Source organism: Centroberyx gerrardi, chromosome 2 (genome assembly GCF_048128805.1).
Source record: "Centroberyx gerrardi isolate f3 chromosome 2, fCenGer3.hap1.cur.20231027, whole genome shotgun sequence".
Taxonomy (NCBI): domain Eukaryota; kingdom Metazoa; phylum Chordata; class Actinopteri; order Beryciformes; family Berycidae; genus Centroberyx; species Centroberyx gerrardi.
The window spans coordinates 12,707,917-12,733,983 of NC_135998.1; the positions used below are offsets into that span (position 1 = coordinate 12,707,917).

At 41.5% G+C, this 26,067-nt stretch overlaps 1 protein-coding gene across 1 annotated transcript in view; it reads left to right on the forward strand.

Moving 5' to 3' along the window:
• The first annotated feature begins 1,583 nt into the window (after nucleotides 1–1,583).
• Nucleotides 1,584–26,067, forward strand: part of atp2a2b (ATPase sarcoplasmic/endoplasmic reticulum Ca2+ transporting 2b) — a 40,362-nt gene continuing 15,878 nt past the window's right edge. Inside the window, exons 1-7 of the mRNA XM_071905173.2 lie at nucleotides 1,584–2,203; nucleotides 2,532–2,549; nucleotides 2,666–2,748; nucleotides 6,078–6,182; nucleotides 10,887–11,025; nucleotides 24,904–24,984; nucleotides 25,931–26,016. Of these exons, the coding sequence (XP_071761274.1) occupies nucleotides 2,086–2,203; nucleotides 2,532–2,549; nucleotides 2,666–2,748; nucleotides 6,078–6,182; nucleotides 10,887–11,025; nucleotides 24,904–24,984; nucleotides 25,931–26,016 (630 nt within the window). The 5' untranslated portion in view covers nucleotides 1,584–2,085. The remainder of the gene's footprint in view (nucleotides 2,204–2,531; nucleotides 2,550–2,665; nucleotides 2,749–6,077; nucleotides 6,183–10,886; nucleotides 11,026–24,903; nucleotides 24,985–25,930; nucleotides 26,017–26,067) is intronic.

Genomic DNA, 26,067 nt, shown 5'->3' on the forward strand with positions numbered 1-26,067 from the left:
TTTCTGATAGACAATGGATAGGCTGCAAAGGACAGGAGCCATCCCATACAGTAGCTGGCCCACCTTCTGTAGTGGAGTTTTACTGGTTAAGGTCATTCTCTTTGTTCCCCTGGAGGTGATCGAGAATTATAGCCTAAACTCAAACCTCTGCCCCAATCAATAAAATATTTTTGACTACTTCCTATGTGTAGAAGCAACCTTTTTCTTGTGTACTTTAAATGTCTCTGGCCTCATAAGCGACACTGGGCAGTAGCCTACACAACCTGACTCTAATCATTCAGACTACTTTAGCAGATAAATGTTTTCTGAGACAATGATAAAAGGCCAGAGAATGGGTGATAAGGTCAGCTGTGTTATATCACTAGCACCGTCACTCTGTCAGTCTAACAGGGCATGGGGTTCTTCGCTGACAACTCCAATAACACCGGAAAACACTGTATATCAGCTCTGTATTAAAACTGATGTAGATTATGTACATGATAATTGCTAGACACTAGGCCGGAAGAATTTATTAGGGGATGGAAGGGATTTGTTAATACAAATCTAAAATTGTATCCCCCTCAACTACAGAGTCAAGGTTAAGTGGAAGTAACCTAACATTATTTACTGTTGGGACTTTTTCACTCACCAAAAATGGTTTACTTAAGAGTCTGAGATGTCCTATAGCTCATGAATACAAAGGTACCAAGTGGCACTTTTGATAAAGTTCCCCTGAAGCCTGTATTAGTACTACACCAGCACCCTTAAGCAAATCAACCCAACACTGGCAATTTACACAAAATTTAACAAATACAGTATGTCTAAATAGATAGACCCCAATCGACTAGTCCTACAACTAGATTGCAGTTAATCCATTGTCAGGTGACACCAGAATGGCACCGATATTAGGCCTATTATTGATTTATCATTTGTCTTTTGCTGATCTCTATACATTCAAGGGGGTTTATCACAATAACATGCAGCCTATCCATCTTGAGCATAGGCAAGGACGGGCGCACCTCAAATAAAACCTGATTTGTGAACGAAAACACTTACTGCATTCACAGTGAATGGCATATCTGAGAGTGACACTGCACGAAGTAGAAATGAATAGGTGTAGGAATAAACAACAGAATAGAAAACTATATATATATATATCTTCTACCAACAGGACACCATGAAATACACTAGATTAGACTCCACTAGACTATAATGTGAAACAAAACAATGTTCTGTAGGCTATGTAGTGTGTGCACATTATACACGTAGGCTATTGTGTCAATATGAGGTAGCACAGGGTAGGCAGCATGAGAGCTGATCACGACGCTTGTAATTGTGGTGATCGAGAAATGTAATCTTATTCTTCTGCAGTCAATTGCAGTCATTATAAGTCGCTGTTGACGGCGCATCAGCTAATGCCTAAAATGTTAATGTTCACTGTAAAGATCATAGATATACGATGATGACACACAGGACCGGAGACCAGTCGAGGAGAGAATAGTATTTCCGGACTTTCCAACCAATGAGCGGATTCCACATGCGGACACCGAGCACCGCATTCGACGCACGCGAGAGGTGCAGCGGACAAATGCGATTGGTGCTGATGAAGACACTGGTGATTCCGCAACACACACAGGCAGAGCGGGCGAAGGGAGCCGAGCTGCAACTTAACCACATGTTTAAATAATCTACTCGGATCATTTTCCTCAGGATTTCGCTGTTTGAGAAGAAAACACCTGTGACTGCGATGGTGGTATGAATTATTCGCTGAAGGTTTCGTGGGAAAGCTAGCGGAGCGCAACCGGCGAATTCGAGCGGAGCCAAAGCGACGAGTTATCCCCACAGTTAGCTAGCTTGCATTTAGTTAGCTCGTTAGCTAGCTGTTAGCTTACAAGCCGCTAAATCATCCGCTCTTGCCAGTCACCTGTCCGCCGTGCCATTCAGTGTTAGCCGGTAACAGCCAGAAAAGTGTGTCCGGTTCTTGTAAAATTTCTAAGCTATTATCCCAGAGTGAAGCCAAAGGAAGAAAGAACCGTGACAGGTTAAGGTTGGAAGAGTAACGTTAGGACGAAAAGAAGTGGTGTCCTCCTCAAGTGGCCCTTCACCATGGACAACGCACACACAAAGACGGTTGAAGAAGTTTACAGCTTTTTTAACGTAAATGAAAGTACAGGTCTGGGTTTAGACCAAGTGAAGAAACAACGGGAAAGATATGGACCTAACGGTAAGAAACGACATAATTGTGTTAAATGAGCATATTCTCAACGTCATTCATGGGCCATGGCTTCTTGTCTGTGAAACGGGCGACATGCTGATTTACTAAAAAAAAAAGGTTTTTGACGTCACGATCTATATGTCGAAATACTTTCAAGTGTCACTTCTGTAAACTGTGAATCAATTGGTAAACGGCAAGATCAACGTTTCGTATCCCATATACCTTTGTAATATTGCTTTATCTAAGTTACAACAGCATGATATTGTATATCAAATTTTGACATCTAACAGCCTGTCCATCTCTCCTTTGTCTGTGGTGCCTTTGGGATGAACTGCAGAATTGCCAGCTGAGGAGGGTAAGTGGATGAATGCCTCCCTCCTCAATGAATAAGTCACCTGTATAAATTTAGAGGTCACCATTAAATGAATCATGGACATGCTCGTGTTTTTAATGAAACTCTTTGTTTTTAAGGTAAATCTCTTTGGGAACTGGTGATCGAACAGTTTGAAGATTTGCTTGTGAGGATCCTTTTACTCGCTGCCTGCATATCTTTTGTAAGTATAATGCAACTCCTTTTTTAGCTGCACAGGTGGATTATTCAGTGTTCATTCAAGAGATATGTACCAGATACTGCGGACTTAGTGAAACAAATAGAATATCTCTTACCTAATTTCTTCTCCAGGTAGCCTAACCCTTGTTTGACTTTTATGTAACGTTTGTGTGCATCAAGTGCAATACTTCCTTTATTATATTATCATTATTAAAGCTTAGTGAACAGTTGTTCACCTCGTATAAGGTGGTGCGTTCAATAGTCCAAATGTTCAAGTGAAGATTGGATATTTTACAGCTAGAGTAGACAGACAGAGTAATCCACACAGACATCACAAATATAAGAGCCTACTTGTCTGTAGACCATTTCGTCAGAGGAGGAATACTCACTGTTGGTGAAAAAAACCAATAAAACTTGGCTTTCTGCCAGTTGAACATGGACTGTGTACATCTCCACCACCACATTTCATTTCACCCCCTCAGTGATGAGTTCATTAGGCCTTCTATTTTCTCAGTATAGCTCTGTCGGCCTAGAAAGTGTATATAGTACCTTCTCTGATTGATCCAGTGCAGATCACAGCTGATCACAAATGCTGTTCAAAGAGGAGAAGAAAGACGCCCAGAATCTGTCTGGTGACACAACCCAGATGATATCTGAAATGGAACATTTTCTTATGATTCTGTCTTGAGGTTTTATTTGATGTCAGTGCATACGTGCTTTCACTCTTGAAGCAAAACGTAAGTCATTGCAGCCTCTTTGAGTCTGCGTTGTTTCATGTAGACGATGTTAACAGACCAGTAGTCATGAAGTCTGTAGTGATTAAAAATAACACGGACATGCAGTTAATCCAGGAAGAAATAATGATGTCACTTTTACATGTTTGATGATCCCACGGTATGCTATTGGAATGAGCAGCATGCTCTGTGTTTGTCTAGTAAAAAGTGAAACTGACAGACATCTGAGAAGGCCATATGTCTCTCTGATGATTGAATTTCACGGTGTTAACATGTCACTATTAGTCAGCCGTTAGAGTCTCCTTACCCCTACATTGATGTCCAGTATTCACATGCTCATCTCAGGACATTTCGGAGTCCCATTCGTGTGTGTGATTCCGACAACACCAAGACATAATTTGTGATGCCTGCGTTCATGTCATCACTGAGTGACCAGCGTCAGTGGAGGTGGCAGACTGGTGATGACAAGAGTGTCGAGTTCACCATTCTACGACCCTATTTCCACTCCTCTGGCTTTGGCTGTTGGCCCATTGGCTGAGAATATCACCAGTAACCAGGGCATAGTGATGACAGCCGGCTATGGTTACAAAGCTTAGAGTACTTGTAATCAGTAGTTGTAGAACGCAGAGCGCTCTCAATCGCACAAGCACACATTTTCATTACATTATTGACAACTTAAACTAACAACATTGTGACTACAACTTAAAGTGCAAACATTTGTAAATGTCAGACTTTATATTCAGTCTGCTCCAGAACTGCAATGTGAGCAACATTGTTTGATATACATTTACAATTGGATTGGCCAGGCGTAAATGGGTCGAGGAGGAGGAGGAGGAGGAGGAGGAGGAGGGGGGGGGGGGGGGGGGGGGGGGGGGCATTTGGCATTTGGTTTGACACACTTCACTCCTTCTGGCATAGAGTCCAAATGAGTAGAAAGCGGCTACTACTCTCAGTCTCTCTGACACTATTTTCTAAAACAGTTGGCTCAGTCACTGTAATATTGGCTGAAGTGGGCTTGATTTTAATATGAATTATTAAACTGTTCTCAGATTCTTGTAATTGTTATGCCCATTAAACAACATTAGGATTGACGAGCTGTCATTCAGGCCTTCTCAAAGCTCAAATAACTGTCATGTAATATCATCTGCCATATTTCATTAAAGCCACACAAAGTACTGACCAGGACTGAAAGTGAATGATGCTGATGCCTGCCTGTAGGAGGAAGAGAAGTGTCAATCTCCTCCTTAGCTGTCACATACTGTCTGTTCTTATTTTGAGAGCTCTGTCTGTCAAATTAAGGGAGAGGCGTTTATTTTACAACTCTTCATTTTCTGTTTTGGAGTCACAGTGGCAACTGTGATATTGCTCATTTTTGATCAAAAATGATTATTTACCATGAAACAAAGCCTTTGAGGTAATTTAACCTCAAACCTCAAGAATTATGCAACATATTTTGATTCTATAACAGGTTATGCTTCTGTATATCACACCCTATTTATTAAGCATTGGTTGAGGTTGAACATTTTGTTTGTGTGGTGATGGCCAGATAACCAAATCATACATCCCAGTTTCACCTGGCTTTTTAGCTATTGTCATGCCAAAGAACAACCTGAATATCACCTGGGGGAAAAAACAGGAATTATGTTGCATTAGGCTATACAACAGGTAGTGCCAAACAAGTAATATGATTGGCCGAGATGCATTCCACTGAGTGCCAAAATGTCAGTGACACTTCCTCACTTCCTAACCCTAACCCGCAAAAATCTGAGTTTAAAGAAAAAAAGAACTTTTGCATATCTAAGTCTTTTAGTGACAGGTGCGTAGGACAAAAACCCAAGAGACAGCTACTGAAAAATAAATATAATCCTGCACACTGTCTACACTTGCATGATGCTTTATTACGACGTTTTGGTCACAGAACCATCATCAGGCAAAGATTTACCTGATGCAAGTGTAGACAGTGTGCGGGATTAAATTACTTTTTAAAAAATTTGCAATTGCTTGCATTCTGTCACACTTTATCTCAAATACAGAGTTATCAGAAACTTGTACCCTAACACTAGCATGACAGAGAAACTTAAGGAACTACATTTGCCAGTGGAGTAATAAGTACAGTTAATCAATTCATTGAGTTTCATTGAACCTTTGGAGATGGAGGCAAACTCCACACTTGCAGAACTAGTTGTCCGATGCCAGTAAATGGACAAGCATCTTAAAATAGTCTTTGACATTTCAACCTCCCATTTGCTCCATGCGTCATGATCATGATGGCTTTAAATGGTTGGCTACACCAAATTGATATTATCTTATTACATAATGCAGTGGATTTTTAACTGTGGTTGTTAAAGCCGGTGCCTCCTAGTTCAGTAGCTAGAATGACCGGTTCCATGGAAATCGAGCAGCGCAATTTCAAAGACGAGACAAGACAAGCCTGTAAAGCCAAGCCTAACTGTTAAAAGAACAGAAGATGAATACATATTGGGGTTGTTCTTTGGCTTGATCCCAGGACTTCACTGAGCCTTATCTCACAAAGAAGTATTAATTGTTATTTCCAATGCTTTTGATTATTGTTAATTTCTTTTTTCCCTTTTGCGTGTAGGTGCTGGCCTGGTTTGAGGAGGGAGAGGAAACCGTCACGGCCTTTGTGGAGCCTTTTGTTATCCTACTTATTCTCATAGCAAATGCCATTGTAGGAGTCTGGCAGGTAAACACTCACTTCTTTCTAACCTCTACCTACATACTATCTTTAGTTAATATCAGGCTTTTTCTTGAAACAAATGTTCATATACTTGTTCCTGAATACTCAGCATAAACATTTTTCTTGCAAATGGAGACAAATGGTTAAATTTGCCAATTTAAAATTGACACCTGGCAGTGGAGCTACTCTCACAGTAGTGTAGTGTAGGTTATTTCTGGGTCAATCAAGTCATTGACGAATACTGGCTTATGATTGGACACTGAACTAGTTCCCCTGACGTAAATAGGCAGGGATTGGATGCAAGAAAGGGGGCTTGGGAGGAATCCCCATGACAACTTTGCCAGTGAAATGTTTGCCTGCCCTAGCAGATCCACAGACGTTCTGAGAAGAGAAAATGAAGAGAAATGCCACAAACAAAAAGACAGCCAAAAATAGGTCCAAGCTTAGAACTCTGCCAATTTATTCTCTTCCACATTCTTTTTATGGTACAATGGGAATTGTCTCTATCTTAATTATTTACTGGACAAATGAAATGACTGGATAATTGCTTTGTCATGGCTTACTGTGACTAAGTAATAGGCTGTGTAATTTTCCAGCAATATAGGTCAGTGGAATAACCAGGAGTTGGACACGAGTGTTTACATTGTCTTTAAAGTACTCAACACAACTGACTTGTGATTTACGTGCAAGTGCTCCATTAGATAGCTGTTTGTTAGGAGTGAAGCAAAGTCTTATCTAAATTCCATCTTGGACTTTGGCCTTTTCCATTTTAGTCTTTGTACTCTGAGGTTACAGCTTTGGTGATTTAGTACAGTTTATTTTCTTTTCTCTGTTAAACTGCTCGTCATAGAGCTACTTGGGAGGCTCAGTCCAAATCTACTAAACAGACTTGGAGTAGCAGTAGATGGACAGCTGTATCAGGGCAGGTGTGTCACTTTGATGCTGAATGGATAATGAGCTTTGGAGCTTAGGTACCTGACCCAGCCCTCCCCAGCTGTTCCTCATAACAGACTTATTCATCAATAACAGGGACAGAAACAACCTGAAGGAGCAGCTCAAGATTTTTTTTTTTTTAGATTATACTAGAAACTATTATAGAGAGAAAATAATATTGGTTTCTCTGCAGAGTTTTTCTTTCCAGTTTCAGAGTTTGCACCAGTTGCGTGTTAGTAAATTTACGAGATGGTTTGTGAAAATTGAGTCATGCCGAGGAAAGAAAAAATGGATAGAAAGGCTTATATTTATAGATTTTATTATGAAAGACGCAAGTTCTACATAGCATTCCCCATCCAGGCTAAGGATAGATCACATATCCCATTGGACCCTCAGGGCAGAGAGAGACCAATCTCATATATTCCTGTCTTCCTTTTCTCAGTCACAGTGGAACCCTTGCCTGCTCCACTTTCTCCTCCCTGGGTATATTTTGGTCTCCATTCATTAGCCTAGCTGGCCTGGGAAACCCTAACTTTCACCTTTTTCACTGAGCAGGACTCCCTCCATGGTCCTTCAGGTGAAAAAGGGGAAAACAAATGCAATTTTCTGAAATCGCGTTGGTGTAGAGGTGTTTTCTATGCCTTTATGCTTCAGAGTGTCTGCCGAGTCCTGGCTTGCCCTGAGGGTTTCATGTGTCAGTTCCTTTGAGAAGTGTTATTGATTTGTCATTGTACACCTTAATTATAGGCAGGCAGGAACAGTCTTGGAAACTAATTACCATCTTTTCTGCCTGGCATCCTTTCAAATCATTTTCAGAACAATCTGGGAAGGAGCAGGTTACCCTGGAGTGGGTCATGATAGCTGGGCATAGTGACTCCTTACACCGGCCTTGTGGATGACAGTGCTAGATTTATGAGCCCAACAAAGCAGTTCAGTAAATAGTGTTGAACTGTCTCATAGCAACATATTTGGCTATAGCAGTAGCTGCACAGAAATGATGGAGAGAGTAGTGATGGGGCTTCAGGAGGAGCTTTCTTAAGTTTTACAATATTATGGACTGCACTTAAAAGCCAGTTGGCTGGATAGACCCAGTACATTTATTGCAATGTCAATGTATTATGTCAAAAATAGATATTGTGAGTTGAGTGCTTTACTGTGATTATGGGTACGGTGGTGATTTGGCCTGGTACAAATCAGCAGCACTGAAATCGGCAGCATTGAAGTACCAATAATCTCAGTGAAAAATGTCCTCAAGGGACATGGCTTCTAATTATTGGTTACCAACGAATGTGTGCTGCCTGAAAAGTTTTCACCAAAGTAGTATAAATAAGACTAAAAAACACAGGAAAAGAAGAAGAAAACAAGCACCCTGGTTTTCATAAGAGTTGGCATAGCAACCAATAAAGCTTAGTGGGAATAATTAACATGGTTGGAATCTTTTACAAATAAAATTTCTTGGCTGAGACTACTACAAGTTTTCTATTCCAAGGGGGATACCTCTGCCACCCCATAGCTGAGTTTGATGGACATGTCTGTGTTTGTCTTGGAGACTTCATAGCTTTGGAGAACCCCTCTGTACCAGATCCTCATGGTAATATTTTGTCTTTGTGTCAGATATGAGACTGTCGATCCTTTGATGATCCTTTAGCATTTTGCTCGATTGTCGTTTACTTTAGAGGTAAAGGGAAAGGAGTCGCCAAAGTTGTTGATTTGGAATAAATATTTAGATTTGTGATAAAATGAATGTTAGGTTAACGCTTAACTTCATCAAGCTAATCAACAAATGATCAGGCTTTTTGTATAACTGAACTCATCAACGCATCCCTCAAGTAACGCTGATCTTTTTGGGGGAAGGTTGCTGTGTTTAAATTGCTCCCAAGAGGGAGCCATTACTTTTTCACATGTCTGGACTGGTTAAAAATACCTGCACAGAGGAAGTAACTGAATAAGGCAAAAGGAAATGCCTGAAGAGGCATGTGACAAGATGTATGTACACATGGAACCCAACATGAAAAGGGACACCCAACTTTGAAGTAACAAAAGCACAATTTCAAAGGCAACTACCCAGGCGAGTCATATGAAGTTGAATCCCCATTAACACTGTATGTCAGCTTTACAAGAGATCTGAAAATCACCACTTTTTAACTGAGGTTTTTAAAGCAACATGAGGCAGTTCAGGACTTGTACGACAGCATTTCCAGGAGAGTTTAAGCTTTTCTAAAGGCAAAGGGTGGCCCTACTACTCTAGGTATTTTATATTCATATATTGTTATATCTTTTCTGTTGGTTGTCTCCCGCCTATTTGCGTGAGTGTGTTTTTTTTATTTTTTTTATAGTTTATGTAAGTCAAAGTAAATAAAGAAAATAATTTAAATGTGCATCCCTTATCAGAAATTATGTTTAACCGGTTTCTTGCTTGTGCCACACTTGTGCATTTGCTAATTATACATGTGTTCCCACTTACTTGTCCTGAACAAATTTCAAAATATGTATGAAACAAGCGGGAAACCAATGAAACATGATTTCTGGTTAACATCTGCAGATGAAATAATTCCTCCCTGGGGATGGGGCTTGAAAGGTCATGGCTGGGGCTTTAGGTCTTGAGTAAGGCTATTTTTCTAGCTATGGTTTTAAGTGTTTTTCTGCATGTGCAAGTGTTCCTAAGGGTAAATGTCTAATAAACCCCCATTGAAAAGGAATCCCCATCATTGTAATTCACACCAACCACATTCACAGCTCTAATTTTGTGAACAATCTTTCACACAGTTGACTTTGTCAGAGAAAATGCCTCTAGTTGGTACAGTGCGTTGTTCTGTGAAATGCTTTACGGCTCTGCTGGATTGTCTTGTAAATTTTATGCTCACTCTAGGCCCTGCTGAGGTTTGTGTAAATGGGGAGCTGTTCACTGGCAGGCTGTTTGCCATTGTTTATGCAAACAAAGCCTGTGTGGATGGTGTAGAGGTGGAGGAGGCTCTAGCTGCTGCCTCTTTCTTGATATAGGCCAACCAATTTTTTATTTAAATTAGAATTGCCTTCTGAATTCAAGGCAACTGAAGGTTTTACAAGCCTTTGCTACCTTCCTCCAACCTTGTAACTCTCACCTTGCCTGGCAGCCATTTTTAATGCCTTTGTGTCCATGTTGCCATCCGTTCTAAAAGGTCACGCTGTCCCGGGGTTGTGCCTTGTTCCTTCTGAGGACAATCAATCAGACTAGGAAAAGTCAGCTGTAATACAGTAAAGTGCAAGTGGAGGATGATTGGGGTGGAAATGAAAAGGCAAGGAGAGGAGGAAAGTTTGGAGAGAGGGAAAGAAAAATGCCATTTTGGTCTTATCTGATGGCACATTCAGATGTCATGCTGAGGGTAAAGAAAAGTCCCAGGGTAGAATGACCCTGACGTCTATTGTTTCGTCACATCTGACATGGAAACCATGTTACCAAGGGAAAAGCTTTTTTCCCCCCATTTTCTCAGGGTTTTTCTTAGCCATTTACAACGTGCCCCAGTGCAGAGGTATCCTTTTCAACTGTCAACTGTCTAACTATTGGTCATGTGCACTTAGCCAACCTCTTTATTCCCCACTATGTATATGTAAAGTTCAGGCAATGTTAACTCCATCAGTCTAGTTTGAATTACTGTAACTGCTGTAACTGCAAGAGCATGTCAGTGTAGGCACTATGCGCTTTGTTTCTATCTTCCTTTTCAGCCAGCCCTGCTTAAGGTTTGACATTTCTTTGGGATGTACTTGTTTTTAACCTTTTATCTTATTTCTACTGTTCAGGAGCGAAATGCAGAAAATGCCATTGAAGCACTTAAGGAGTACGAGCCAGAGATGGGGAAGGTGTACCGCCAGGATAGGAAGAGTGTCCAGAGGATCAAGGCCAGGGACATTGTGCCTGGGGACATCGTGGAGGTGGCTGGTAAGATGCCTGATTGAAAAATGTTAGGGGTGCCCTCAGACAATAAATTCAAAGGTAGAAGTCCCATTCAAAAGAAGCTCAAAGGGAAGAAAACTCATACTTTTTAGACAACTGTCTGGACTCTTTACCTTCCTTGCCACTTTCCTTGAACTTTGTATTTAAAAAATGTAAAGGAGTTCAAAGCTTCCATGCTTCAGATAATCTGCATACAGGTTTGCATTGATATTATTTTTTCTATTTAGATGGAAAAGTTTCTTGTTTAACACAGTGCCATCTAAGCCTATACCAAGCAGAGTTTTGGTTTGGTTTGTTCCTGTTGGCTCCTTGGGGCTTTTCACAGGGCCTAGGGCTTCCTTAGCCCCGGGCTAACTTGTCTTTTAGCCCTGGGCTAACAAACGTTTCACACAGGCAAATTGCAAAGTGGGATAACCCCGACTTTAGCCCCGGGCAGCTGACCCTGCTCTGGAGCAAGGTTATCTCCGACTTTCAGGGTTATCCCCAGAAAATCGTTTAAAAACAGGGTTATCTGTTGGCTGTTTGAAAAGGGTTAGAAGACTTTGTGTCACTTGTGTGTTGTCCAATCAAATAACTTCTTCACAATGTTGCTAAGCAATGCTTCGTGGCATTCCTGGGCTCAAGTGTTTTTATCATGGTTTTTATTACCATGGAACATTATACTATTGTGACAGCAGTCAAAAGCAAAAAGAAGGAAGGAAAAAAAAAAAAGAAATGAAAATAAAACCTCTCAAAGAGACCTAACTGGTTGCAGGCAGAGATGGAGTTATGTATGTATGGACATGTATGGACTGTATGGATTGTGTATGGATGGAAAAATCCAACACGGGCGTCCTAGACTGGACGGGACCTGTCGCAATAAAAAAGTGTAATCAGAGACACAAACAACAGCATCTCGGAGGCTTGCCTCTGGTTGAAAAGATAAATAAGCCTCCGTTTAATTTTCAAAATCTATGCTCTCTGTTTCTCTCTCTAACCAATATCCTTCAATAGTTTTTGCATAACGCCACAATGGTGGTAAAATAATTGTTGCAAGTTAGTAGGCTGTGGAGGGGCACATAGCGGTAACCCAGTCGCATGCCGTTCATGCAAACAGGTTGCATGTACCTTCAGATATGTAAGCCCTGGGCTAAGAAGAATGCTGTGTGAATCATTAGCCCTAGGCTAAGAATTAGACATGGGTTAAATGTCTGTGTGTGGCGGTTCTCCGGTGGATCAACCAGTAGAGCGCGTACCATTATGGCTAAGTCCTTATCACAGCAACATGGGTCGAATCGGCCCGTTCCCTTCGCTGCATGTCATCCCCTCTCCCTGCCTTGTCCTTTCTGTCTCTCTCCACTGTAACTATGTTGTCTAAATTCATGATAAGCAAATAGTAATTACAATCTCTCAAAAAATTATAACCGAAACAAAATTGGGGAATATGTTATTGAGATGTTATTGGACTACGTGTTATTCAACCAACTGATTTGGAAAAAAGATGGCGAGTCAGATGATCTTATCATCTTTACCAACTGCATATGTTGACTCCGGTGAAGTGCTCTATTTTTGCTCTCTCTGTGCCCCTTTCCCTTCTCTCCTCTTTCTTCCTTTCTCTTCATTTTCTCTCACTGTCTCTCCCCATTCTCTTTCCCCATTACATTTTGTCACTCGTGTCTCATTCTGTAGTGGCTATCATAACAACCGGGAGTGGTAATGATTATCTGATTGGAATCGGGGAGACCTGGCCAGCTGTGCAAGATTTGGCGGTCTCGATTGAAACATACATTACCGATTTGACAGTCAAAATCATGAAGATTGAATTGTCTGTTAGTGTTTTCTCCTCCCATGTCACACTGTACTATGACTGGCTCCGCTCCCTTTGTGAATGTGGCTGTAATTTTTGCTGTGTTCATGTGAAGTGGGAGTATTTATTGGAGTGACTTCAGTTTTGATAAAGTAACAGTGAAAGTGACATTGTTGAATGGCGGTAGTGTTGGTGTTGAAAAACAAGATGACACAAGTCCTAGCAAGGTTGAAGTCACATTCATTTTTTACAGTGATGGGAGAGAATTGTAGATTTTTAATAATTGTATTGTAGTGGACAGCAGACACCACAAAATACCTTTCACTTGAGACTAGTTGTAGACATATGATTGGATTAATATTTATGCATGTATTGAATATTTTTTACTTGCATTGTGCATCCCTGCTCCAGTCTTTCTTTGTTTCAGTGCAGAAGTGACTGTAATAGTTTCTGTAAGCATGAGGTTAGGTGGCACAACAAGCTGAGGTTGTTGGACTCGAGCCAGGACGGAGCTGTTGTCAAACACACCTGCCTGTTGAGTGGGACAGGTGCTTTCGGTAATAGACGTACTCAGAATGCACTGCTAACATTGGTCATCATTTCCGTAAACACAGTCATCAGCGGTTATCGTGATGTACTCTTTACACAGTCCCTACACACACACACACACACACACACACACACACACACACACACACACACACCTGAACCCAGTGCCGCTCATCCCTCCTGTCTAATCTACAATAATGTCAGTACCAAGTGAGTGAAGCCATTACGCCAGGCTAGGGGAGAGGGAGATGTGAATCAAGAGGGCTGCTAGATATAATATATCTGTTGTCTGAGTGATGCTGATGGTGAGCAGGGATGCAGTTTTTTTTTGTGTTTTTTTTTTTAGGACATCAGTTTATTTTGGACACACAGCTTTCTCGCTTTTTTGTGTTCCTGATAAAGTCCCTGAGTGAGATAGGTGTGGGTGAAAATGGGTAGGTCTAGTTGTTGATATTATAGGGTAAAGGTCTGACACAGAATTGGAAAATGAAACAAGAGTTCAGTGGCCCCAAATATCAGCAGAGAATTCCTGAATTACCCGCTGTGTTCCTGCACATCTCCCCTTCTCTGGTAACCTCAATTTGAATTGGCCACATATGTTTTGCCTTTTGCGTCACTGCTCTTCACTCCTCTTATCCGTCTAGCCTCAGTGTTTTCTTATCTCTCTGTCTTTGTCTTTCTCCGTGGGTCTCTTCATTCTTTCATTTACTCTTTACTCTACTTTTTCTTAACTCTTTCTCCTTTTCACTCTTTCTTTCATTCTTTCCTTCTTTCACTCTTTTCTTTCACGCTTTGTTTCTCTCTTTCACTCATTCTTTCTTTCACCCTGTCTTAATTATCCAGCTTCCCAGAAAAGACTTAGTTCTTCCCAAAGGCAAGGTCAGAGGAGTAGGGTCACAAAACAGGGTTCTTAGTCTCTATTTATACCCATGTCGGAAGCTAAAAGAAAGGGTTGTGGATTAATCCCGGTCTCTCTGGTTCTAAAGCCTTCCAGAGTATTGCGCTCAGCGGCCAATTTATTAGGTTCACCTGGTAATGGGTTGGAGCCCCTTTTGCCTCCAGAACAGCCTGAATTGTTCAAGGCATTTATTCCGCGAGGTGCTGGAAATGTTCCACAGAGGTCTTGGTCCATGCTGACTCGATGGCATCACTCAGTTCCTGCAGGCTCATTCATGCTGAAACCTTTGTGTTCCACCTCATCCCAAAGATTCTCCATAGGGTTGAGATCTAGGTCCTGTGTAGGACATTGGGGTAAACTAAAGTCTCTGACATGTTTCTGACACCATCTTGAGATGATTGAAGGCGTTTTTCACTCCGCAGTTGTCCAGTCTTGGTGACCACGTGCCCGCTGTAGCCTCATCTTCTTGTTCTCATCTGACAGGAGTGGATCTCGGCATGATCTTCTGCTTCTGTAGCCCATCCGCTTCAATGTTTGACCAGTTCTGTGTTCTCAGATGCCTCTCTGCACATCACTGTTATAGTGAGCATTTATTTGCATACTTGTGGTCCGCATGTTAGTCTTGCTATTCTCTTCTGACCCCTCTCATCACTGTCTTATTTTGCCATTTGTGATAAAGACGCTGTAGTGTGCAATAATCCTAAGAGAGCAACTGTTTTTGTGATGCAGTTACGTCTGGCACCAACTATCAAGCCCATTGGAACATTTCAGTTGAACAGTAACTGAACCTATTGAGCCTGTCTGCATGCTTTATATACTGAATCACAGCCACGTGATTCATTGTCTGCAGTACTGGCCACTGTATGCACATAAATAGTGGAGATAGAGTTGATGTATGGGTTTAAGTTGCACAGATCTGTCATCAAATGAATTGAACAGAATCTACAAGAGCTGCCATAGTAAATTAAGTTTACTCACCCGAAGAGCTATTTGCGTTGGAGTTTGTGTGTGCTCGTGCATGCATGCAAATTCATGAGTGTGTACGCACAGGTGGAGAAACCCACCAATATACCAGCAGTGCAAAGTTGAAGCATGAAGAGGGTCGATGATGTATGAGTGTAATGCGAAGTTGTGAAGTGTCATGTCGCAGCAGGCATCTGGTTTACGTCCTCAGAGTACTTTTAGATTTAGAGCTGTGATAATGTTGCCATCATAAGCTCAGATGCTCCTGCAGAGGAATCCTTGTCAAGTGGTTAGTGGAGCTCTGTGTGCGGGGTGTGTGCATTAATATGGGTCTGTGTGTGTGTCTGCCTCTGTGTTGATGATATGCATGTTTCATTCCTCTCTTTGTGTATACAGTGTGATTTAGCATGCCTCCCCACCACCACCACCACATGCGCATACCTTCCTCCCCTGTGAGGAGTGAGTCAGACCTAAGAACTGCTGTCTGAAACTCTCCTGAAGACACCCACCCCTCCTCTCTCATAGGCTTACAAGGATGCTTTCATGAAGCATCATTTTCCCTAGACTGTTTGTTTACTTGTCACAGCTCATGCTGTGTTTTGGCTGCGTTACTTGAACACTGTGTTTCGCTGCAGCCTATTTCGACCACGTTTTGTTTTTGTCGGTCTTGCCAGTCAGAGTCCCAAGTGACACACCTGCCTCCTTTTGCATCAGTGGCAAGTGGAGTTTTTCTGGGGAATGCTCTCTCAGATAATTTTTTTTTGTCACGAGAGGTTGATTTGGTGGACGTGGGCACATTCTGATGCTCTACTATATTGAATCTTAATTCGAAGGCCTGTTGTATGTAGCTGCCACACTGCCGCTTTCTGTAGGCAAAGGGTTTGTGGTAAGGGAGCACATGACATAGACATCTGTTGTACTATTCAAATAAGACACTATCAGTCAAAACAGATTAATGTCAGAGTTCTTAGTTTTGGACTGTTCTATTATATACAGATACAGAGATGATAAACATAGCCAGTCTACCTGATCCTCACAAGTGTTAGGTAATGAACTTAGAAATACACCAAGCAATTTTCTCATTATGCCCTTTTTCTCAACGTTTGCAGTTTCACAGCTGTATACTTAAAATGAGATCAGACAAATGAGACCATTTATGGATTCATGTAGGCTACTCAGTTTTGAAGAAGGAAAAGAAACATAGGTACACATTACTGTTTAATCTATGGATACCTGTTCCATACCTGTTATGAGCTGAAGATAAGCTGACTGTCATTCGTGTATTTTGTGCACTGGTACTATATAGAACCCATCTCATCTATCTTAGAACACACACTCCACTCCTTCATTTTATAGCTCTCTGCCCTTCTGTGTCTCTTATCTCTCTTGTTAGACACACAGTCTCTGTATTTACATTCACTCTCTGTCTCCCTCTGTCTCTCACTCTCTCTCCCTCCCTCCCTGAATAACACGCACAGCTCTATAGCAAACAGAAAAATGTGATGCAGACTTCACTTGTCAGGTGTTACGCAATTTAGCTAAACCAAACCAAACCAGCACACCCTCTCATCAACAAGCTCAACCAAACCAGCACACTCTCTCATCAACAAGCTCAACCAAACCAGCACACCCTCTCATCAAACAAGCTCAGTCACCCAATACTTCATTTCAGCACGACTCGAGGACAAACTGACCTGCTTGGACCCGTCTGCCTTGATAGCCAATGGATTGTTTTGCTTTTCTAGCATATGGGCTTTCAAGCCAGCAGTTTTTTGCTAACTTTACTGTTTAGCTGTAGACCATTGATTAGCGCATACACAGCCAATGCATTGAGTTCTTTGAGGGGAATGAAGCGACTTTGATGGTGCACATGCGCAAGGAAGTGAGGCAATAGCAAGAATATTCACAAATAGGCACAACTGACAATGCAGTATCAGTATGGTATGTTGAAAAATTTGGCTAATGCTTTTAAACTTTTTTTCGCCCAAAAAGTAGCTGCCGGTACAATTTGAGAGCTCTAATCAGTGGCCTTGACGGGTGCTTAAGTGAATTCAAAGAAGTAGTTGGCCTCAGGACAGATGTCATAGTGACAGGTGGAAGAGAGAAAAGAGAAAGTGAGACAAGGGTACAACCTGCATCGATCTAAGACATTTACCAACTTTTTTGTTCAATTGGTGCACATTTTCTGTCCCATACACAATTTCCTCAAAGGTTATGGCTTATAAATAATGCACTTTTGTGTTACAGTGTTAGTACATTGTGCTTTACACTTTGCCAGAGTACCCTGCCTCAGTTTTTCCTGCCACTATTGAATAGACAGGATGGGCCACCCAGCTTAGTGAGCTGCGCCCTACCTTAAAGAATTTCGTTTGCAGGGCTTCACATTGCCCGGCAGTGTTTTCTCAAAGCTCCAGGTCAGTAAGTATTGATAGTGGCCTGATGGCCAGTAAACAAAAATTTATAAATAAAAATTATATTTTGTTGTTGGTTTTTGAAATGATATGACAGAATGACATCAGGGAAACACTTTCCTCTTTGTGATCAAGCATGTAGAATGCTGACGACCGTTTGCACAACATACTAACATTAATGATGCATCGTTCTGTGAACATGTTTACAATGGCTCCATACAGACAAGCAGCTTCAGCCAGGTGCCAGGGGAACAAAGCAATGAGAGACATGGGAGGAAGAGGTGAGAGAGAACAGAGAATAGGAAAGGAACAGACAGAGAAAGTTTCAGTCTCACACCCACAACGATGGCCATGGTGAGGGCACGATGTTGCGAAAGACGAGGTATTTATGTAGGCAATTTCCTGTATATGCAGGTGACTGAGTAGAACAGCATAGGGTGAAGTGAGAGTTCATTGATGAATTCTGTCAAGTCTTATGTAACAAAATTGGCTCGCATATAGATTTTATGAATCTGTTATGATTGTGTGCATTTTAAGACAGAAATTACTTCCTTTTTGAACCCAAGGTATTGATTATGCATAATATTAGTGTCATATAAAGCTGATTTATATGGAACTTTTCAGTGAACTGTAATAGTTATCAATGATGAACATGCACTCAGCTTTAAATACGTGCATTTGATAGGCTAATAGTGTGCTGCTATCATGAATAGCAGTCTTTACTCATGATTTCCTAGCGAGGCACCTCTGTTTAAGAGACAGTAGTTGGATAGATGTACAGGGTTTGACCCACAGCAAAACAGCAGTGCCCAAAACTCTTTAACAATAATCTTCATAATCATAACAGTAGTGTTGTCATTATTCAGTTGTTTTTGATAGGTCTGAATTACAGTTTAGACTTGTCTGAAAGCGGCGGCCGCAGAACATACTGATACACCAACAGGTCAGTAGTGTCAGTGTTCGGGCCGGTAACTTTGAAAAACCTTTGGCCCAGATTGCCAGTGGAAAATTGACCTGTTTTTCAACCCCTGATTTGTATTGATGTTATTATAGAGTTTAAATGTTGCATGGTCCACATGCTGTTTCAGAGATTCTTCCACCTTAAAAATGGGGGGGAAACATTGTCCTATCTCAGAGCCTCCGTCAGACTTTGACCTCAGGGTCAGTTTGATGACCGGTAGAATAAGGAGCAAGGAAAGTGGAGCTGTGAGTGCTGCTTAGTGACCCTCTGGGGCGCTATAAACACTTGAGTGGTGGTGAACTCTTTGATATAAAGTGGAATGATACTGTCTACACCAAGGGCCAGAAACCCTAGAGAGCATTCAGAAATTGCTTGAAACCACTGGATAGATTTTACAATAATTCACTTTGTTCTTGGTATTAATTCAAACAATCGTATGGCTTCATCAGGCGGGGTTTAGTTGCATTATTGTAGCTCTCTAACCTGGGATTGTATTGCTTAACTTGAGTTGCATCATCACTTGCATTGTGTAGAAAGTGATGATAAGGTATCTTAGATTAATGCGTTTCTGTTTTTTCAAAGCTACATGGAATGAAATTCACTTAACTTTTTGAGGGTGAGGAGAAACGCTGCAGTGTAGGAAAACAATTTTCTGCTAGGGAGATAACACATCAAACATGATGGAGTATTTGTTTCAGCATGTAATGTGAGAGAATGTTTTTAATTTTATGGTCTCTCAGTCCCAACACTGTGTACTGAATGTGCTTAACTTCATGTGACAGCCTTTACAAGAAGCTCAGAGTGAAAAATCCTGTACCTTTTCTCCTCCTGCTTGCAAGTAAATAACTTTGACTGAATATATTCTACCACTATATATTTTTACCAGATAGCTGAGCAGCTACAATTTACAGGCTCTTCCTCCTCCACATCCCCCGCAGGATGTATAAACTCATTTAGTTCACCTAGAAATGTGAAAATGTCAGTGACTACTGTCACCACGTTTTGTTATGGGTCAACATTGCTTCTCCATAGTTAAGTCCCCTTTATAAATTAGGCAGATTGCAGTATTGACATCATATTTATTATGTAATCATTGCATTATTTATTTATTTTACGTATCATGAATTATCATCAGTATTATCCACTGTATTTGCCCAATAGTTACAGGTATTTCTGTTGCAAGCCTACTAATCTACAATATAGCCTACTGTTAAAAACTTTATAGGAAAAAAAAAAAATCTAATCAATAAATTGAAATCGATAAAATCCAAACAATTCCCAAACCCACTGGTTTGCCCTAGAGCACTAAATGAGCAGCTTGTGAAGTCAGGGACGGCCTCCAGGCACTGTGAAGCCAAGGATGTCATTTTTCAGTTTTAGATAAATTGCACTTTGTTTTTGGCACATCACCATTTCATTGGTAGGTTTCTTATTTTCCCTGGTTTTCTCTCATTACACACTCAATTTCTGACTTAATTTTGTACTCCCTCAGTCACTCATTGTCCCTCAGTTGAGCCATTCACACACAAACAAGAGTTTGTGAGATTTCAGAAAACGTAGAGCTTTTATCTCCTGCCAGCTCTCTGGTAAAGCCGCTTTTCCACCGCATGGTACCGGCTCAACTCGCCTCGCCTCGACTCTACTCGCTTTTGGTAGTACCACGGTTTTCCACTGCAGATAGTCTACCAGGTACCAGGTAATATGGTACCTGGTACCTGGTACTTGCCCAATGGAAAACCAAAAAAGGCGAGTAGAGTCGACTTGAGCCGGTACCATGCGGTGGAAAAGCGGCATAAGGCAGCAGTGACCATCCTCTGCTCTCTCACTCCTTACACATTCAATGCACTCTCTCTCTCTCTCTCTCTCTCTCTCTCTCTCTCTCTCTCTCTCTCTCTCTCTCTCTCTCTCTCTCTCTCTCTCTCTCTCTCTCTCTCTCTCTCTCTCTCTCTCTCTCTCTCTCTCTCTCTCTCTCTCTCTCTCTCTCTCTCTCTCTCTCTCTCTCTCTCCCTCCCTCCCTCCCTCCCTCCTCTCCTTTGTTTTAGCTTGCAGCTCCTTGCTGGGCAAGAGTTACTTTCTCTGTTGCCACAGTGATGGCCTTGACCCTTGTAGCAACAACATCCTGTGCATAAAGAATCAAATAAACAAGCATGGCCTTTCTTTCTCACTTGCCTTCTCTCCCTCTGGTTCACTCTTGCTGGATGTATGTAGCCCGGTTGTGTAATGTGTGTGCGGCTGACCACTTCAACCCCTCCTGGCTTGTGGCTTTATCTTTACTACAGTATGAGGGCAAATGTTCACTGTTCATTTTGTGGTGTCCTAGGGGAGGAGAGTGCAAGACAGGATGTAACGTTTAGAAAGGGTACAGATTCAATCCGATAAATAATTTGTGCTCCAGATGGCCGCTCTTTCCTCTCTTCTGTTTAAAGAGTGTAGGATAGTCTGTCTTTTGTCCTCACCCAAGCCATCCGTCTCTGCCTATGTTCTGCTGCCTGTCTTCTCCTCTTGTCCTTGTTTCTCACTCTTTTTCCTCCGCCTCTCAATCACATCTTTTCTCACACTTGTTCCTCCTTTTATTTATTTATCTATTTATTTATTTATTTATTTATTTATTTGTTTTTTAAAACCCTGTTCACCCAGTTTTTCACATTAAAAGCATAAGGGATTGTTCCACTACACACAGAAATGATATGGAGTACACAGTGTGTTTGTGTAAGCTGTGGTTTGGTTCTGTGATCTTTCCATTCATGAGAACAGTGGGAGAGTCCCTTGAGGACTGGAGGACTGCGTGAAAGGACCCAGGGGGGTGTAAGCCTACGTGCTAGCACACCAGGGAGTCCCTGGGAGAGAAAATAAACATCTCCCCTTAGGCCTCTGAAGTTTCATTGGACCCCCCATGTAGAATAGATGGGTGCTGTGTAGGACTATCTGTACTTTTGCCCGGGTCCTAACTTTAACATGCAGTGTGTGCTGCTTCATGTTGTGATGCTCAAGCTTTGTTATAGAGGTCAAGTTGTCTTCTGCAATTTGCATTTCATGAGATTCATCACAAAGTAATAGAGTTGAGACTTGTACAATGAATTACGCAGATGTTGGCAATGAAGTGGATATTGGGTGGGGTGGGGATTCATATCCTGGTTAGGTAAGGGGGTGTGGGGTGGGGAAACAGACCCTGGATAGGGTGCGTAAAGGGTACGGCTTGGCCTTTACAAGCTGATGGAGAGTTATCACTCAAATGTACGCAGCCTGACATTTGTCCCTCACTCAAGGGAACGGATAACGAAGATAAAATCCTTTGTTCACAAGGGAGAAGAAAAGGTCCTTATCCTGGAGGCTGTTCAATCTTTCCCAGAAAGATGACGGAGAGCTAAAAAGAGAATGTCTGATGGAAAAGAAGATAATGTCACTATGAGCTCAAACAGCTGCAAATTTTGAGTAACTGCAGCATACTGCTCTAGGTAATTGCAAAGTAAATGTTTTCTTTGCCTGCAAAATAGTGGTTTGTAGCGACAGTACAAGTTTCACAGGCACTGTGTTATTGCATTATAAAATAGGCCGATAGCGTTAATCTCACTCCTCTTCACTTTTAATAGGCTGATGGCAGGCCTTTCTCTACAGTGGAAAGAGACAGTGAGGGCTATCAAAGCCAGAGCAGCATCAAAGGTGGAGTTGTGTGACAGCAGTATCACTAATGACCACCTACTTTACTGGGATAGGGAACGTCTGTATCTACTGAGTTATTCTTGGCCGATGCTGGATTCCCGTCTTTGAAACCTAATAGGTTCTTCATCCACAGGAGAAGTGGGTTTGTCATGACAATAAACACGATTTGCCAGTGGAAATGAAGATTCAACATACCTGAGCTTGTTTTTGATCAGGAAATAAATTGAAAGGCATTTCTCTGCTACAAAGTGAAGCAGGTTTTATTTGAGAGTAGGTGTTTTATACAAGTTAATGGTCGCTCCTTTATGATGAACCTGGCCTTAATGATGAGTAGCTCTCCTAATGAGTCTGTTCTTATTGCCACCCTGCTCTCATTGTCAGTGAAAGTAGGTTAGTCTACTCTCTGTGACCCTCTTTACCACCCCTAGGTGTATACTGGGAATATGTTCCACTATTACTTGAGGGTTAGATTTTTTCTTTTCACAGTGGCTTTTTATAGGTTGATTCCCATCGGGCTTTGAATCTTTAATATGTCCGGACCGGTGACTTTTCTCTTTTTCTGTTCTTCCTCTCTTCCTTTGTGTCCTGCCTCATCCTTGTTCATCTTCTTAACTGTCTCCTGTCTGTTAAGGTTGAAATAGTTTGAAGGCAGGCAGGTGATGATAAAGTGGTTTTGACAGCCTCTAGTCAAGTAGAGGACCAAATTTGGTATTGCAGCTGGTACACTCCAGGAGCATTATCACTTAACATGAACCCTGCCTATCAGCATTACCACGTGTTACTTACTGTAATAACATTGAACTGTCTTATTGGTATAGTTTAGATGTAAGCAAGTTGTGAAGCAGTGCAGTGATTGGTAGTGGTTTTGATTACCCATTTCTCAAGTGGAATTTCCTCACTTCGGCCTCTGCGGTAATGGCTGCAAGCCATTATAATTATAAACTCATGAGAATGGTGGGAATGAATGAACAGTGATTACGACAAGGACGCATACTCTGTTTCCAATCCATGTGACGTGGTGGGGATTCTCCTGCCTTGAAACTGAAGTTTTTAACACCACCACCCCCCACACAATCCGGCAGCTCATGTTGTACAACTGATCAAAATAGTTTTCCCATTTTTGGACTTGCGTTTCGCAGGTCTCATCTAATCCCTCTTCCCCTTCTCTCCTCTCCTCCTTCCCCCCTCTTCCTCTCCACTCAGAAGGGCACTGCAGAGGCCTAAGGGTTGGTTTACATGTCTGTCACCACTCTCCCCTCTCCACAGAGGGATCTCTTCAGAGCCTCCGGTTCATTGCTTTATATTGCTTTTACCTTCACCCTTTCAAGCTGTGTGACGTCTGCTGCTGTAAGCTGAAAGTAATATTTCACTTTGGCACAAGATTTGCATTTTCCATTGCGTCTTCCTCTATAGCAGTTCATGAAAAGTCAGCCACCAAATTTGGCTGCTCTGGGGACCCATAGTTGGGCCAATTTCTTAATATAATTTCTAAAACAATTTTGAGACTTAAATTCATTCGTAAGACTGTAAATAAGGGGATAATATTTTTTTGATTCCTGTTGTTGAGATTTTGTTTGTTTGTGTTTCCCGTCCTGTCCCATAGTGGTATACATAATGAAAACTGAAAAGGTAAAATATCATCTGAAAGCAGAGCTAGGCCTAGCTCTAAAATACTTCATTTTTTCCAATCAATCTTCTCAGCTGAAAGCTTGTTATCAGTTCTTTCTATCTTCCCAGACTGGCCTCAAACTGCATGTGAAAGGAAGCCTACAGTTTGATACCCTCTCTAACTAAGCTAATAAATGTCAGTGGCTTTAATAGGCCTTCGTGCTTTTTTGTTTTCTGCACAGCAAAGACTTGTTTGGAAATGTGGGGGATATTTACATTGTACATTTGTTTTACTGGACATTACTAAAGCCTTCTTAGTTAGTGGAAAGAATGAGCAGCAATCTATTTCCGTCCTGTGCAGGAGCTGAGTGGAACATTCATAATTTTTTGATGCATGGCTCGTGTTCAGCTGCTCTCCAACAAATACGTTGAGTTTGATTATTTTATTACTCTGAAGAAGCATGAGTTGGATTAACATTGCAACTGTTTCTGGTTGCAAGTGGTAAGTAAGGGTGTGTGTGTGTGTGTGTGTGTGTGGTGACTTCTTGCGCATGCCTTATCTTACAGTGTTTACTCATTTCGTGATAGGATGCTACAATTTTGAGAACTGTATTTTTTGACATAGATCTGACATTTAACTCTTTTTAAAATTTATTTGTGGGGTGGGAGGGGTTAATGTGTTTTTGTCATGTATTTTATCATGTGTCTTTTATGTTATATTATGCTTGAGGTCCTTGTTGTTAATTTTGTTCTATTATGAGCACACTGAGACAAATTCCTAACAACTAGCTTAAGTTGGTATAGCAATAAAGTATTGAATCTTGAACATTTACATGCCTGCATATCTCATCAAATTTGAGTATTACCACTTTTACCCATAGTCACTTGTGTTTTGTAAATCTTCATGGTAGGTCTAACCAATTATAGAAGGTATTCACCCATCTGTAATCTGTTCAATTTACAAACTTTTTTTCAGTGTTCAAAAGGTACTTAAGTGTCTCCTCCGTTGTGTTGTTTTTGTCCACAGTTGGTGATAAAGTGCCCGCAGACATCCGGTTGTCGTCTATCAAGTCAACCACACTAAGGGTAGACCAATCAATTCTTACAGGTAAAACCATTTCTGGTTTGTTTAGAGCCTGTTTGTCTGCCTATGTTTGCCTGTGTCCATGTTTCTGTCTTGTCCGTCTGTGCCTCCACCCATTATACCTGATTTTATATTTTGTATGTTTATACAATACCTTCCTTACACGCATTACATTATACATTTCTACATCTACAGAGACATATTACTCTTACATTGTTTCTCAACCCGCCTGTGTTTGCATCGTGCCAATTAATAGCTCTAGGGCCGACTTGCCTCTTTTGATCGACCCTGACACCGTAGGATGAGAATAAGCAGATAATTTCCCTGGCTCTGTTTGATGCACAATCCCTCATTATACACAGTAGTCATTACTGTTCAGTCAATACAAAAACAAAAAGAACAGAGAGTGAGATGGATGGAAGGAGAGATGGATGGATGGATGGATAATTAGGCAGAGAGGTAGATTGAGGGATAGAAGATTAGGAGGGAGAGAGTTTTCGAAGGGTGGATAATGCAGAAAGAAGTGGTTTATGTGAATCTAGTCCTTAAATCTCGTCTTGCTCCACTGCCTTAATTGGTAGCAAATTCCAAGGGATATTTTAGTGTTTCAGCTGTTTTTCTCCTCTCTTCTCTTCCCCATTCATGGCCATACAGTCTGTCAAAGACTGCCTGCCTTACTCCATCAGACCAGTGGAGACCTCGCACAGCTGATTACACACACACAGACACACACACACACACACGCAGTGCAGGCACACCATCGGCCATGGGGTTTGAAAGTCAGCGGCGGTGCAGTATTTGGTAATTGGCAGGCTTGCTCGGTCAGCTGCAAAGTCTTTTTCACACACATCTGCCCTAAGTGTCAACCAACCATGACCACTACCACTCTTATGTAAAGACAGAGTAAGGACGCCTCTCCTACTGTTTCCCTCTCTCATATGTTATCTTTTTTTCTTTCTTATTTCTGCAGGAGAGTCGGTCTCTGTGATCAAACACACTGACCCAGTGCCTGACCCCCGTGCCGTCAACCAGGACAAGAAGAACATGCTCTTCTCTGTGAGTGACTCAGAGGACCATTTGAGGCGATTCAATATTATTCTTCCCTTG